At 39.7% G+C, this 16721-nt stretch overlaps 1 protein-coding gene across 6 annotated transcripts in view; it reads left to right on the top strand.

The window, feature by feature from the left end:
• Window positions 1–16721, top strand: part of WNK1 (WNK lysine deficient protein kinase 1) — a 669373-nt gene that overhangs the window by 307074 nt on the left and 345578 nt on the right. For all 6 annotated transcript variants that reach the window (XM_069228121.1, XM_069228119.1, XM_069228120.1 and 3 more), the window contains exon 8: window positions 9049–9233. In XM_069228121.1, coding sequence (XP_069084222.1) covers window positions 9049–9233 — 185 coding nt within the window. The remainder of the gene's footprint in view (window positions 1–9048; window positions 9234–16721) is intronic.

Here is a 16721-nt window from a genome sequence, read left to right as displayed (position 1 = left end):
CAGTTAGTAGTCTATGCTAGAACTGATTGTACCATAACCAGATATATCGTTCTTCTAGACTTAGACTACGTTAACTAGCAACTGCACATAATGTTTTATATTTCTTATACTTTTAAAGCATATCTGCCTTGCACTGTACTCACTATAAATCACAGTTATTGTGCTCATCCATCCTCCTTTCAAGATGCAGTGTCTTTACTGAGTTTGGACTCATGCATAACTTGTCTTAATATTAAATCTGTAGCACATGATCCAAAACTGCGTTCTGAATGACTGCCACTTTTGGAACAGTTTAACAGTATACCCAACATACTTGTTTTTAATAGTTTGGTTTGACAGCACAGCTGTTGCCAGACAATCATGTGAGCATATCTAAAGAGGGGATTTGGCTCAGCCCACATGTTGGGAGCCAGGAGTACATGTTTCGATTGGGCAGAAGTTGTGTACTTCCACAAAAAGTGTTTGCCCTCACACAACTGTGATCATTTTGCTTATTTATCCAGCTGCAGGATGCTGAAATTCCAGGGGCATGCACAAAATTGTCATGCTATTAAAATGTCTTAAATAACTAAATGTATGGTGTTTTACTTGTGCAGCAGCACAAATGGGAGGAGGGTGGTCCTTCACCTAAATTTTTTTTACGTCCTGCTTGACATTGCCTTCATGAGCCAGACTTGTTGGTTTTGCCAGTGATTTATTAACTCAAGTTACTGAACTCCACAATATGGTTGTTTTTCAGTATCCATGTTCACCATCTCATCATTGCAAGTTAAGCATGGACGTACCCTTTTATTCTTTCTATACTTGCACAATTCCCTGGTGAGTGTCTCAATTGCTCGATATACTCAGTGTGTTTACTGAGTTATTATACTGACCATATATATATGGTTAGATAATGTCACGGTTATTTAAGTCAGCATCATCTATTTAGGTTATCATGAAACGCTCATTTAATAAACCCCTAAATAAATCCTGATAAGACTTGTATCTTTAGCTTCATTTGATATACAGCTTAACTAAGTGTAATGTTGCATAGCACATGAACAACAATATTGTAAATGGGCACCATTTTATAACTATTTTATAGTTGGCAATCCAGAAATGCTCTTCCCTAATCAGCCTTGTAGAACTGCTTAGTATGTTGCTCTTTTGCCTGTTTTTATATTTGCCTTCGCATTGTGGTAAGTGCCTCATGAAATGAGCCATTAGTCAAAACATCATGGCAAGTTGTGTGATAATAAACCCTTCTTCCAAATAATGTTTGTGTATGTCTCTAAAATCACCATTATTTTTTATGAGCTTTTCTCTAAAATCACCATGATTAGTAAATATACTTTATCTTATATCTCACTTTATTGTTTTACAAAACATTCCATTACTTTGAAAGTGAATCATGTATAATTTAATGTGCACCTGTTTAAGCACTACTATTAGTAGCACATAATAAGCAGCAGTGTAATGAATAGCCGTAATTTTGGATGGCTTTGTTACGGACTACTCTGACTAGGTCTTAATCTGTGTCGGGTGAACCAGCGTCCCTGATTTATTTTCGGTATCCACAGTCGCCATGTTACTGTATCTTGTTAAACATGACAATATGTGAACTTTTCTTTTTAGATTGAGTGATTTCTTACACTATTACATGGATCTAAATTATCAACTTCAAATTATATTCAGTTATTTTTATTGCAAACAGTCACCGTTTTACTAACATATCTCATTATTGTATTGCAACTGCTGTGGGGAGCTGAAGATAAATTCAAGCATTAGATGCCACGTGTAGACATAGAGACTCCGTAATTACTTGATTGTAATAATCTCATTTGCAGGTGACAATAGAAATATGGCTTGTTTCATTTTCTGACAACATCCAGATCACATGGAGCTTTCATATTGTAGATGTGCCTGGAAGAAAGGGGACATGTAGGTTTGATGTTGTCATAGTGCAGTATAAGCTATTTAGACAGGAGCTTCACATTCATGTTCTCAATTACTTTGAGAATGGGGCAATGTCAGTACAGACCATCTGGGATGCCTTCAATGCGCGGTTGAGAGGCAAATACATTGTCATTAAGACTGATCAGATGAGGGACTGCAAACTTGTGAGGGAAAGGCTGGAACAGGATATTAGGAAGGGGGAAGGGCAATAAGCAGGGGGGGAAGGCCAACTATATTTGGGTAGCTAAAAGGCAACTTTGTCTTTCTTTTAGAAAGGGCAAAGCTTGGACTTAAACTAAGATTTTATGAAAAGGCTAACAAACCTGATAAACCTGAGCAGCTAGAGTTTGCTTGGCCGAAGCAAAGTCTAAAATATCCACCATCTCTCGACCTCCGAAACACAAAAACAACAGGCCTTCTCCTCCTCCTCCTTTAGCCCTCAGAAAACAACTGCATATCTGGCTATTAGAAGTGTTCCCTCTTTTCTTATCTTCTTAATTCTGAGGTCAGTTTCTGAGCAGTGGGATGTCCAGTCTGTGGCATGCACTTTAAAAATGTTAAACACAAACATAGGAATTCAGAATTATGAGCTGAACTCATCTTCAAGAATATAAATTTCCCTACACTAGCACCACTTGATTAAGAGGCCCAGAAGAAATTGAGGAAGAGGTCCTCAATGTGCTTAAAGGGGTACAAGTCACCTTAGTCCTGGGGTCAGTCTCTATTCTGTGTGTATGATAGGCCCACACTGCAGGGTCATGGCTGCTGTCCTCTACTCAAGGTCCTGGCTGCAGACAGGCCCCACGTAGTCACCACACTTTACGGCCGAAACTGACTCACATGTCGGCCATCTTGGCTTTCTAGCCCCGCCTGTCACACTCTAAATTTTAAATCATTGCTTGAGTGTAGTTTTGCTAGTATTTGGAATCCACAATTCTCGTGGAAAGCTATGCCTGATGGCAGGATTCCTTGGGAAATCATGTGATCTTCAAGTTTGGAATCATTTCTACTGTACACAGTTCTCTGTGGCACACAGGGAAATGGATTCTCTTCTGCAAATACTTTTTGTTTTTTCTCTCCTTTGTTTCCTAAGGGAAATTATTTTCCCTACCCTCTCCCCATTAAATTCGGCAGTAATCCATTCCCATTTTTACTATAGTAAAAGCTGCAAACCAGCTCTTTGCCTTAGTATAAAAATTAGCCTTTCCAGGCTGGAAAGGGGAATGATAGGAGTTTGTGTCTGCCCAAAAGCATGCTAGTTTGTGTGCGTTGACAAACTTTTAAGGCAAACCACTCCTTGGAAAACCCAGAATAGCCAAAATTCCACCTTTTCAGTTCGACTTATTGGTTCAGAGACTTCCATACTTGTGGTGGAGATCTCTGCCTCCAGGTAAGGGCTTATCTGTGGCAGGAATATCGCTGTAAATTCCTTTCAGATGTGCGCGAGGTGCATTCTGGTTTTAACTTAGGTTTAAAAACAGATTTACCTTGGTAAATAGGCACCATGATCCATATTGGTTCAAAAGTTATTTTTGTTTGGCTCTCCCTTTGATTTATCAGTACGTTTCTCTTTGAGGCATACCCTAGAGGAACCATAAATCAGTGAAGTTTTTTTGGGAAATAATCTATATTCCCAGCGTTTTGTGGCACTTACTATTCCTTTTCAAACACATTTTTTTTTCATGTGAGACCGAGAAATTAGCAATTTTCCCTTGGTATACCAAGCAAGCATTCTAATTAAAATAAATGTGATATCTAAAATAGGCATTTATCCATGCTGCATTTTTATATTGATTATGGAACATGAGTGATGTCAGTTGTCATCAGGGTAAAGGTCATGTGACATAACTTCCTGGGATGTTTCAGGCTCAAAGATGCCACATTCTGTGATGTTGGTGAGGTCAGAGGGTGTGTGATGATACTTCCCGTTCCCCTTGCATTTTGGTGATTCATGTTGCAAAGGTCCTTTCATCTCGATAGGGAAGGGGTGTTATTGTAGATAGCCTTTTAGTTTTCAAGAAAGAGGACTTATGCACCCTCTTATCGCTTTGATGTTTTTCAACACATTTCTGAAGCGAGAGAAATTAGAAATGTTTACTTTTCAACTTGTGTGCTCTGCTTATCAAAGAATGCAGTTGAATGGTCTCTTTGGTCCAACAAAACATGTAGTTTTACCTCCCGATTTCACAACAACCCAGGACGAGGGCTCTCCACTTCCAGTTTACTGTTCTCTAATTTGGCTCCATCTTGAGTGTTCACAAAGATGATTGCAGTGTTGGTTGAACATATACATGGTGAAAGTCAGTGTCTATCCTTAACTGGATCACTGGCTGATAAAGGCAACAAACTCAGACCTGCTTCAAAGAGATTTGACTTCAACAGTCTGCCTTTTGTCCATACTTTTTCAAAACAATTTTGTATTGAATTTTTCAAACTTAGCACCAAAATCTCAATTAAGCATGCAAGATACTCGTAAAGAGATTCCTCCATCGTTGATGACGATTCAACACATTACTTATTCCACTCTTAAAGTTGTTTTCTTTCAGGTGAAGGAGCGCCCATGTTACCGTGTATACATCCATCATAAAGTGTTCATAGAGCATGTGCACCTATTCAATGTAGCATATCCATTACAATTCAAATTGTAAATATGCTGTCCTATGTTCCTCAACAGTAAAAAAAAAAAAAAAGAAAAAAAAAAAAAAAAAAACTTAAACTGTAGTGGCTCGAAACATGACTTGTACTTTTCAGTTAACATAGATCCTGTGCAGGGTTTGTGTTATAATCTGCAACTTGCAAGACTCCATCGTTTACTTCTTGTGCCTGCCCCCAAGTCGGGTTTTATCAAAAATTAACACAGTATACCGCTAAGCTAATTTCCTTAATATAAATACTCCTTCTTTCCCTACGAGTTGGGATAGATCTTGAACATAGTAAGTACTTCATCCCAAAAGTCAACGGTAGATAGTCTTAGTGCCTCTTTTCTCTTCTGAGGGCAATACTTTAAGATTTAGCCCGCTTTGTAACTTTATTCATCCATCAGGCATATGCTGCACCTTCCGTCGACTTCTAAGCCATTGATATTGCCCTTTTGGCTAAGATATATTCCAAATCCAGGGATCTGTTGCTACTTTTTGGCTTTGGCTGTAGAAACAATCCCAGGAGGCAAATGTCTAGTTTCAGTAATCCTGTTCTAGCTAGTATGCTCCCGAGGTCTGTACAAATGTTACCACAATAGTCCTTGAATTGTGGGCAGCCACATACCATTTGAAAGAAGTCCTCCAGTAGGGAAGTGCAACCAGTGTCATGTTATGGAGTCTGTTCTCATTATCCTATTTAATCTTGGTCATGTGAGATACATTTGGTTTAGGTAACTAGTATATTTGAACCTGCATTACTTGACACCTTGCATGCAAATCCCATGCGCCTGTCCCATTCCTTGTCTACGAGGTCTCTACCCAGGCTCATCTCCCATTCTGCCTTGGTTTGGCTAGGTGTATCTTTGTCATTGAGATTAATGTTTTGCATAAACATGTCTCTAACATTCGCCTGGCCACTATTGGGAATATAATGTGTTCTAAATCGTGTATAGGTGGCTCTTGTTCTTGAATCTTTCTGTGTATGTTAGTGCCCCATTTGTTAAGAATTGTCTGGAAGGTGGGCCATATTCTGTTCCTAGATTGCCTAGTGCGCTAAACTCACCTGCCTTGTAAACTTCTTCCACTGTCACCATCCGCACCTCAGTTCAAGCAGACTTTGTTACTGTTGTAAAGAAACCTCCTGTAGGAGGGATTCCAATCAGTTGTATGGCTGGTGAGCATAATCGGGTGTGCAAGGTTTTATTAACCCTCATCCACCAGCACAGTAATGCCAACATGATTAATCTAGGTGTCCACTAAGGTGCTGACCTTCATCTCAGCAAGAATATTAGTGCTCCGTGATTTAGCTCTCCACCCTGCTGTCTATTTCTTCTAAACGTTCACTGTCTAGCCATAATGCTATCCAATGCAATTGAGCAGGGAAGAAATGTAACGCAAAATCCAGGCACTCGAGCCACCTTGACGAGTCAGAGTACCTTTCATTGCATTGACTGTCTCAAAACTGGGCCTCAAAGAATGAAATCGGCATATTGAGACCCAAACTGACAAATAAGCCAAAAACAGTTAGCCTCAGGAAAATAACCTTTGTTAGAAAGGGGAATACTGGCCATAATCAGCAGCTTAAGCAGCCTCCAGAAATCAATGCTGCCTTTGAGGGACCTGATTGCTGTTCCGAGGTTCCTTTCCCTGCTATCACCATCTGTATGATAAACGTTTATCACTATGTTTCGGACTTCATCTGTGTCAAAATGGCAGTCTGAGACATTAAAGCACTGTTGTCATTTGGCGTGAAAGTCACTTTCAGAAGAGTTCAGTGGTCGTTAGACAAGATAAATGTCTACTATTGAGGTCTTGTTAAGAGTGCTCACAATTCAATTAATCTACTTAGCCACTACCTGCTTATGTGCCCATTCATTTTACATATCATTATTGCCTTGATGTGGATGCTTAAAATCAATTTTGTTTGCAAGGGAATCTATTGCAATCTTTAATACTGTAATTTATACGCATGGTATCCTCAAATTTCTTCTTCGCAGATGATTTGTGAGTGGTTCATATACATAATCAGCAGGAGCTGAATATTCATTAAAGGAGCAAGTAATCTTTGTTAATGATGTTTCTGATGGATAGGACATCTTCCACAGTCCTAAGGACCCTTTATACTCCCTTCTTGTGGAGGTATAATTATCTTAATTATTTTAATTGTTTTGTCCATCCTTTGTTGAGGCTTGTACAATGAGGCAAAACTGACGTCACTGGTGCATATTGTGCCTTAAATATTGAAGATAAATCCTATCTTGAGGATTCTGACCCCACATTGAATATCACCACTGGTCGCCATTGATTCCACATTGCTTGTTTACAAATTTCTGATCTAATGTGGCACCTTGATAGGTAGTTCATTTAAGTAATGTGCTGCCATTCATCAGAAAGAACATTACCAGGCGTAAATAGCATGTTCTTTCTTCCAGAATATATTTCTCTAAGGTTTCAGGATTTGTAATCGTATAGGATGCTTTTGATATGGGTTCTGGTTCTGTCCTTCATCGCTTCTGTGGTTTGCACCATTAGTATGCTGCATTTCTCCTTGTTATAAGAAACAAGTCCCCCATCCAAGTTGAGTCAACTCTTGGAGTCTGCTTGGGTCACATCTAGTTAAAATATGATTCACCATATTTTAGTCTGCTCTGCTTGTTCGTAGGTTAATATATATACGAAAAGCCATAATGTGAAGGGTATGCCTATCAGTGTATGGAACTCCTGTTTAGATATGCTCTTCTAATAGCCGTGGCCATTCTTCACCCTTATTTTTGTTTTAGCTACATTATTACAAGCTGGCTGATATTTTTGATGGAGGAGGACTTTAGACCGTGCCTGACACTGTATGGATGGATGAGGTGCATGCTCCTGTGAGGTTAATTTTCAGACGTTTTAGTGAACTGGTCTAACAAGACCACCAGCTTGCACAAGTTATTTTTTGGAACGAGCAGGGGTTTTAAAGTACAAGAGTTACAGATTAGCAACAGTGATTTGAATTTAGCAGATGAGTGCCAGAAGAGAAAACCACTTGATAAGGTGTTTCTCTCTATATATTATATGTCTTGCCTATAAGCAGCTGTCTGCTGAAGCCTGGGTTCAGTTCCAAGATATAGAAATACAGCTGAGAAAACAAAGGAAGATAAATAGCTCAATTTTGTATTTGTGAAATAGTTGAATTTTATGGGCATGCTTTTCTACTGATTTTCATCTCATTGTCTTGGATATAGTAGTGTGCAGTATTTCATCATGTTTGTCCAATAGTCACCTTCTTCCCTGCGGGTCATACTAATATAGGCAGAGAAGATACCAGAAATATGATTTTGGATGTGATTTGTGTCTATTGCCATTCTGTCAGTTGTCTTTTGGTAAGCTTACATTTGACATTTTGAAAGCACTATTATGACTAGTAAGTGAATGACAACGGATGGCACAAACCCATTATTTTTTATGAGGCGAGATTTTTTTATTTGTATTTCCTAAATATCTGATAAGTTGAATGTGTCTTTTTGGCACTTGCACTCATAAGTACGTAGATCCAGTTTGGAAGACCCTTTTTGTGCATGATACACTACCTACGAATTCCATGGCAATTATGCAGCTATCTTTAAAGAATAGTGTCATTTCAACACAATAATGGAGTCTATCTTGTCCTATTTGTTTGCTTTTGTGAAGTCATTATTGCAGCAATGATAACGTAGTGCCTCTACGCTCTCAAGTTTTGCATGTAAATTTTGTGCTTTGTTGTATGGTACACCATCTGCCACATTCAAACAAACTGCTTCACTCACTGCTGTGGCATAGGGTTTGAAACTCTGGTAGTTGCTCTATAGTATGCTACTGTGCCATTTCTTAAAGGGGCTCTCCAGTGTAGAGGTAGAAACGGTTCTCTTTTCCCCGTATTTCATCTGTAACAATTGCCAAGAATGGGAATTCTAGAATGATTTTTTGATTGGTTCACGCTGGGCTTTTGAGATCTTTTTTGACATCGTTCTCCAGCTAGCTCCTTTAAAGCAGCCTGTGTCAGTGATTTCTTGCCTTATATATAGTTGACTCGGTAGTCAACCACCTATACCTGCTGTTTCGGTTGTAATGCCTAGGTATAAAGTGATTGTTTTAACTGCCTGTGATGTAGACTATGTACAGATTGCACACATTCCCTTCAAAAATTACGAGGATTGCTTTTGAGGTTCTTCTGTTGGTTGCTTTTTCTAACGTTGACAAGTGAGTAAGAGATAACATCCACTGAGAAGCACAAAAGTGGTTAAAGCTAATTATTCCCCCTGTCCCCACTCGGTCCCCAAGTGTCAGCACATCTTAATTCACAGATGCCTTCAGATTAATATCCAGGAAGATTTACATTGAGGGTTGCCGTTGTTAACAATTGTCTTATACTGTGAGGACTGACAACAGTAATGTTTGACTTTATTTGTTCTGCTAATTTTAACTGCCTTGTTATCTTACTTTACTCCAGCTGATGGCACATTAGACAGTGGACATGGATCATCCGTGCAAATAGAATCTCGAGCTTGCAGCCAGCAGACAACATATGGTTCTATGCAGGATCAAGCAGCCTCCACTGCTGCTATCTCAGGTTACAGTACTCCAAGCAGTCAGTCACAGCAGCAGTCACTTGGAGGATATCTGCCACCCACTGTGGTAAGTGCTGAAATTATTTGGGAGGGAAGAGTCATGATTTTGGAATACATGTCAAATGGTGAGTAGATGACATGACGCAATCACATCAATTTGTGAATATTAGTTTATTCAGAACCTTAATCTTAAGTGCAGTAAAATGAATATTCTCATTGAGACTTGAGCTTCTTGTAGCGCATTGGTGTACATTTAGGAGTATATTACATATAGAGTAATTTTTCCAGGACAGTTTTGAGTGTACAAGTTATGATAGTGTAGTAGTTGAGCAGGACAGCAGACCTTCTAACATTAAACTGCTGTCCTTCTAACCTTTAAGGAAATTGTATTGTTTCTCAGCATTAAGGAAACTGTGAAGGTTTCTGGAATGGGGGTAGTGAGCATGAATGTTTTGAGGGAATCACCTCTTCATTACGTTGGGATATCTCCCTCAATGGGCCCTTCAAGGTAAATAATGCATAATATTTTTTTAAAGGGTCGATACAAACTGCTAGCGGTGTTGCATGTCACGTCTGTAGAATGCTTTAATGCTTCTGATGTTCTCTCACATCCTTCTCTCTTCTGAGTTATTTGTCTTCTCTTTTTTGTGTTTAGCCTTGTGGTAATCTTTCCACCTTGCCTACCCAATTTATTCCCTTTTTAGTTTTAAGTTCATTATTTAGTTCGTATTGGACCCTAGCTTATTTATTTTCGGATGTTGGATAATCAAGGAGCTGCCCCCTATATTCTGACTGGCCTGAAAACATAAATAATTAAAGATAATGCTTTTTACATTCTTCTGGAGTCAGTTTTATAACTAAGGCTGTCTTGTTTGTAGGTTTCCAAGCCAAACGCATTATGCAGTGGAAATTAAAATGGTTGACTCCTTTTTCTTAAATGAAGTACCCCTTTCCAGAACCCCATTTTCTCAAGAGGTTCTTCTGTTAAGCTTCTTTGAAATTGATTGTTCAAAGTGCCCGGTGACATGATAGCATGCATTTTCTTAAGTTAGGGATATGGGGCACAAGACATACTACTAATCTTTAGAGATTTAAGAAGCCGGTTTTGTACCGTCTTCTGTAGCCTTTGCTCACTGAACCACACTGTGAAAAGTATTATCTTAGTTTGTTATTTATGAATTAGAAGGGATTTGGGGTCACATCACTCGAAATCCCTCATAGACCTTTATGTAGTTTTACATTTGGTTGTTTTTGGTAGGCATTTATTCTGAAATTAAATTACAGGACTTTGAGTCTCTGGCTTGGTATTGCTTTGTGTGTTTAAATTATGATTGAGCCCACTGTTCACAATTTCATACAGTGTTATCAGAACACAAAGTCACCATTTTGCTGTCAACATTGATATGCAGTTTAGAACTCAGTACCTATGGGTTAACTTTGACAAAATTGGTGTGTTTGTGTATGTGTGTGTGTGTATGTATATAAAAAAAATATATATATATATGTATGTTTGATGGCATGTGTAGCTGCAGATACACATGCTATGCATATCCATTCCGACATCTAGTGTTGGGCTCTGAGTGTTACAAGTTGTTTTTCTTCAAAGAAGTCTTTTCGGAGTCCCGGGACCGAGTGACTTTTCCCTACGGTTCCATTGCTCTTGGGCATCGACTCCATTGTTAGATTGTTTTCTTTCCGCCGTCTGGTTTCGGACATGTTTCCTCTCGCTCCAAGATTTTGATTTGGAAAACTTTTAAAAATCTTCCTTTTTGTGCAGTATTGTTTCGATTGCGTTCTCCAGCTAGCATCGAACTGGGAGTAGCGTCGGAAAATCACTTTGTTCACTCTTTGCGGCGCGCGCGCGTGCGTGCCTAACTCTGGCCTATTTGGGCCTACCGCGTGGAGAGCCTCATGGATCGGACTCCCTCTGATTCTGCCTTCAGTGCCATGCAAAGTACCCCTATACAGACCAGCATTTGGTTTGCAACTTGTGCCTTTCTTCAGACCATCAGGAGGAAAACTGTGAGGCCTGTCGATAATTTCGATTAAAAAAAAGACTCTGAAATCGAAGAGCACGAAGACTTGAAATGGCGTTGAAAAGCAGTGAACATCTCGACGTCACCGAAGAAGAGCAGGCGCAGACAGCAGTCTCCATCCGAGACACAGACTCCGAACAGGAATCCGAAGACGACAGACCCATCACAGCTGGCCAGCATGTGAGTAAGTCTGCTCCTGCACCCCCACACAAGAAACATCCGAAGGCCTTGGGTACACCACTGCTGGAAGGCCATGGTTCAGCCCAAAAAAGACTGTCGGCGACTGACCTTCGGGATCTGCACCAATAAAGGCCACTCCTCCGTCCACTTTGGAGTCAAGTAAAACTATAAAGAGCTCCATTTTGGACTCCAGCAGGAAACACCAAGTTTCGGAGTCTAAAATTTGAAAGGCAGCTTCGGAGCGGTGACCTTCCACAACATTTTCGGTACCGAAAAAACAACAGACTTCAGAACTGAAAAAGACATCATATACAGAGGAGCAAGGACTTGCCAAGAAATTGAGAGAGCCATAAAACCTCTGAGGAAGAGTCGGACATTGAGCCCATTCTACAAGTTATGAATGAGAGACAATCTAGAATACACATCCGTAAAGAGACAGGAAGGATTATTACAGCACCTCCTTTAAAAACAAAAAGAAAGCTGGCATTCCAAGAGGAACTGGACACTGCACCGCCACCAGCAAAGGTGCAAAAGGAGAAGCCGACACCTCCTTACCCTTCTCCGTCTCTTTCTCCACAGCTATCTGTCTCTCCCCACACCTGCCCTCCACCAGTGCCTTCTCCAACACACACTTTTTATTCGCAAGAAAACATAGTAGATCCATGGGACCTTTATGATCCTGATCCAGATAATGACCCAGATACTTACCCATCCAAACCATCTCCACCTGAAGATACCACAGTATACAACCAGGTCATAGCCAGGGCTGCAGCTTATCATGGGGTAACAATGAACTCTGAACCATTGGAAGAAGATTTTTTTATTTAATACATTATCTTCAACACATTCTAGGTACCAATACCTCCCAATGTTACCAAGCATGGTAAAACGCAGACCAAATTTTTAGTGAGCCTGTGAAATCTAGAATTATCTTTCCTAGAATAGAAAATAAATATAAGACTGCACTCTTTAACCCAGATTATATTATTCATCAGGTGCCTCCAGATTCAGTGGTGGTTAGTGCAGCACGAAAGAGGGCAAATAGCCAGTCTTCAGGAGATGCCCCCCCTCCTGTTAAAGAGAGCAGTAAATTTGACGCTGCAGGGAAAAGAGTTGTGTCCCAAGCAGCAAATCAATGGAGAATAGCTAATGCTCAAGCACTGCTAGCCCGCTATGATAGGGCCCATTGGGATGAGATGCAGGATATTATACAGCATCTCCCAAAAGAACACCAAAAGCGGGTGCAACAAGTAGTAGAGGAAGGGCAAGCCATTGGTAACAATCAAATAAGATCTGCCCTTGATGCTGCTGATACAGCTGCAAGGAGTGTTAACACAGCCATTACAATCAGAAGACATGCATGGCTACGCTCCTCTGGTTTTAAACCAGAAATTCAACAGGCTGTGTTAAACATGCCTTTTGATGAAAAAAACACCTTTTTAGCCTAGAAGTGGACACTACAATGGAGAAATTATGAAAAGACTGATACAGCAAAAGCAATGGATGTTCTGTACACCACACCATAGAGGGGGTCATTTTGTTAGCCTCAGTTTCGAGGAGGTTTTAGAGCTCAATCCTCTGAGGCTTCTACCTCACAAACAAAGCAACCATATCAAACCAGTACCAGCGAGGTGGGTTTAGAGGAACATACAGAGGTCAATACTCTAGAAATAGAGGTAAATTCCAAACCTCTAAACAGCCAGCTACACAACCAAAGCAGTGACTTCCTTCTCTCCCTTCCACTCCACACATCTCCTGTGGGGGGAAGACTACAGCAGTTCCACTTTCATTGGCAAAATATCATCACAGACAATTGGGTATTATCAATTATCCACAATGGCTATTGCCTAGAATTGATAAATACCCCTCCAAATATTCCACCAAGATAGCCAGATTGCCATTCTTCTTTCCGCAGCCAGATTCTGTGGCAGAAAGAGCTCTTCATACCCTTGATCTAAAAAGAGCTCTTATGTATTATATAGACAGAACTAAACAACTTTTTGTTGCTTTCCAGCAACCACATACAGGCAATCCTATATCAAAACCAGGTTTAGCAAGATGGATTGTTAGATGTACACAAACATGTTATATCAAAGCAAAAAGACAACTTATAATCACTCCTAAAGCACATTCTACAAGAAAGAAAGGTGCAACAATGGCTTTTTTTTTTTTTTAGGAAACATACCAATGGTTGATATATGTAAAGCGGCTACATGGCCAACCCCTCATACATAAACTAAACACTACTGTGTTGATGTTCTCTCACAACAAGCCACTGTCGGACAAGCTGTACTAAGAACATTATTTCAAACAACTTCAACTCTTACAGGCTAACCACCGCTTTTTGGGGAGAAATAACTGCTTTGTATTCTATGCATAGCATGTGTATCTGCAGCTACACGTCATTGAACGGAAAATGTCACTTACCAGGTGTACATCTGTTCATGGCATGTAGTGCTGCAGATTCACATGCATCCTGCCTCCTCCCCAGAAGCCCGTAGTCATTTGTTACTAACATTTGCACATATGTATATACATTTACATTTGCATGGACATCTCTTTTTCTTTCATACACTATCACTCCTTTCTTCACCCTCTGCGGGAAAACAATCTAACAGTGGAGTCGATGCCCATGCACAATGGAGCTGAAACGATGAGTCACTCGATCCTGTGACTCCGAAAAGACTTCTTCGAAGAAAAACAACTTGTAACACTCAGAGCCCAACACTAGATGTCGGAATGATGCTACTGTACTCTTAAAACAGAACTGCCTGCTACCAGCAATTCATTTAATATGCTTTAAGTGCATCTTTCCCTGCTATAAGACAGTTTGGTGATTGATTGCAGGTCTAGCCTTGGAAAACTCCACTGTTCCAGGTCTCAGAAAACATGTAACTGCGCAAGTAATGTTTTAACTGCAGACGTTAAGCTGCTTTCATTGGATGGGCTGGTAGATTTTGTTGTTGGGATAGTGACATATGGAGGACTATGGAGTTATAAATATGGTTCAGGGTCAGAAAGAGCCCTCATTGGGACATGGGTACAGATAAATATTTGCCTTTTCATTCTTCCCAGCACCCGCCTGAAAAATATTTTTTTCTTTGCCCTGCCAGTAATTGTAATATTGTGTTGAGCACTGCTCGTCTGAAGGTTTGCTATGTTGGGTTATTCACATCCAGTCCCCTAGTCAGCTATTTGTTTTAGATAAATATGGGAGTTAATGACTGGCTATGTGAATCTGGAAGATGAAGTAGCCCCTTCATAGAATTCAGCTTGGTAAAGCAATATTAGACTTTTCTATAATTCGTTTATGGACTGTCTAATTTAGTTGAATGTTTTTAAAGGAGAGGCGCTATTTCCCGTATCGTTTGTAGCTAAACCATTTTCTATTGAAAGCCATATGAATTGATTCATTTGCCGGAGTTTTGAACTCCAGAAAGGAACTCGATCACATTAGCTCAAAAATCATGTGGCTGCTTTTTAATCTTGATATAGGTTTCTTTGACCTATCATATTTTTAGATCCCATTTTAAAGATCATGTCTGATTTGATTTTTCATTTGTTTTCTCTGTAGCCTCATCGTGGCCGTAGCATGTCAGTTTGTGTCCCCAGCCTCCTATCCTTCCCCTCACGTATGCACCCCAGTGCTCCTTGCTCCCCTCAACAGACGCCATCTTCTCCACTTTCTCCTTCTTTCCACTGGACTGCCCCAGAGGAATCATTTGCTGAAAAGCTGTCAAAGGCACTGGAGAGTGTCCTGCCCATGCACTCGGCATCACCTCGCAAGCACCGACGCTCCAGTCTGCCCACCCTCTTTGCCAGCCCTGTATGTGTGTCCTGTGCAGATAAGTTATCATTAAATAAATGCTGGTTTGTGGTCCCAACAAAGAAAGAGCAATAAGCAGATTTTGTACTCTTGTAAATTTTGTTAATGAAAACTGAAAGTTTATTGGTCTTTATTTGGCTTCTCAATCTATTTCATTGCTTTAACATTGAATGTGCTCTTGAATCTTTATCATTTTTGACAAATGGAAGATTTCTAGTTCAGTGAGAGTCTAAAAAACATGTGTATACTCTTCTGAGTTAAAAGGAATTGTGTATTTCTTTTTTCAACCCAAACATTATAGGCATCTATTATTTCAAGAAGTCAATAAGACTTTTCTATTTCAGAATTTTAGATTTGCATTTTGATATGGAAAATACATCCTTATATAGGTCTTTCACACAGATAGTGAGTACCACTTTCCAAAATGTTACGTATTAACATAGGAGAAGCTACCTTAATTTTATGAAAGAATAGTTTTTCACTCCACCCAGTGTAAATTGGTTTCCTTAATGAGAATTTTCTTTGTATTCTGGAACTCATGTCCCAGAAATCCGTAAATACAATTTTGAAACTGCCCTGAAAAGAAACAATAAAAAAAAATACCTCTGGGATACATTCTCTTCACGCTCCTCGCAGCCTCCCCCCACCCCCCTCCCCACTTAAATAAAATAAAAAATTAAATAAAATAAAGCTAGTTAGGATGAAATTCAGCTCTTTGTATGCACGAGCACTTTACCCATCACAAACCTTCCCTGTTTCTTTATATACAACCAGTTTGACAGTTCATTGGTCTTGGAGTAAGGATGCCTGAACACATTCAAAATTTTTCTGGCACATTGTAAGGTAAATTACCCATTTCTCTCTTACATTTTTGATTTCACTCATGGTCTTATGACCTCAGCTGTTAACTTCTATCTTTTTTCACTAGGATTAGGAGTTTCTTCCTTTTACCATCCCTCACCAGTCGCTGAAGAGGAATAGGGTACACTAGTAGGGTCTACCATGGTTTAGGGATCTTTCAGGCTGAGTCAGAAAGGAAAATGTATTGCAACACTTAAGGATATTGGGGGGTAAGTTTAAAAAAAAAAACAACAAAAAAAACATAAATACAAATCTGTGATACTTTCGACCCCAGCTTGACAGTACTATCAGATGGGTCTCATCCTACAGTATTCAGGATGGTTGAATGTTAAGCAAAACTTAAGCACACGTTACTGCTTGGCGTTAATGCTGAGGTGATGGTAGTAGTAACATTCATAGTTTTTGTTAACCTAATCAGAGCTATGTTTTCTGGATTTTCTCTGGAATTTTGTACTTCTACAAACAGATTGTTTCACAGGAGTTTCAACAGCTCTTACCTAAATTCCATGGACAATTGATATTCTGTGCGCCTTAGGGCCAAGAGGAAAGTTTTTCTACCTCCACATTTGTGGCATTATGAGTCTCTGCACTTAGCTGTGTTTATCTTTGACTACCAGGTCAATCTACGTGCTTCTCAACAGAAAACAAATCT

This window comes from Pleurodeles waltl, chromosome 4_1, assembly GCF_031143425.1.
Source record: "Pleurodeles waltl isolate 20211129_DDA chromosome 4_1, aPleWal1.hap1.20221129, whole genome shotgun sequence".
NCBI lineage: Eukaryota > Metazoa > Chordata > Amphibia > Caudata > Salamandridae > Pleurodeles > Pleurodeles waltl.
This window is presented reverse-complemented; position numbering and strand designations above follow the sequence as displayed.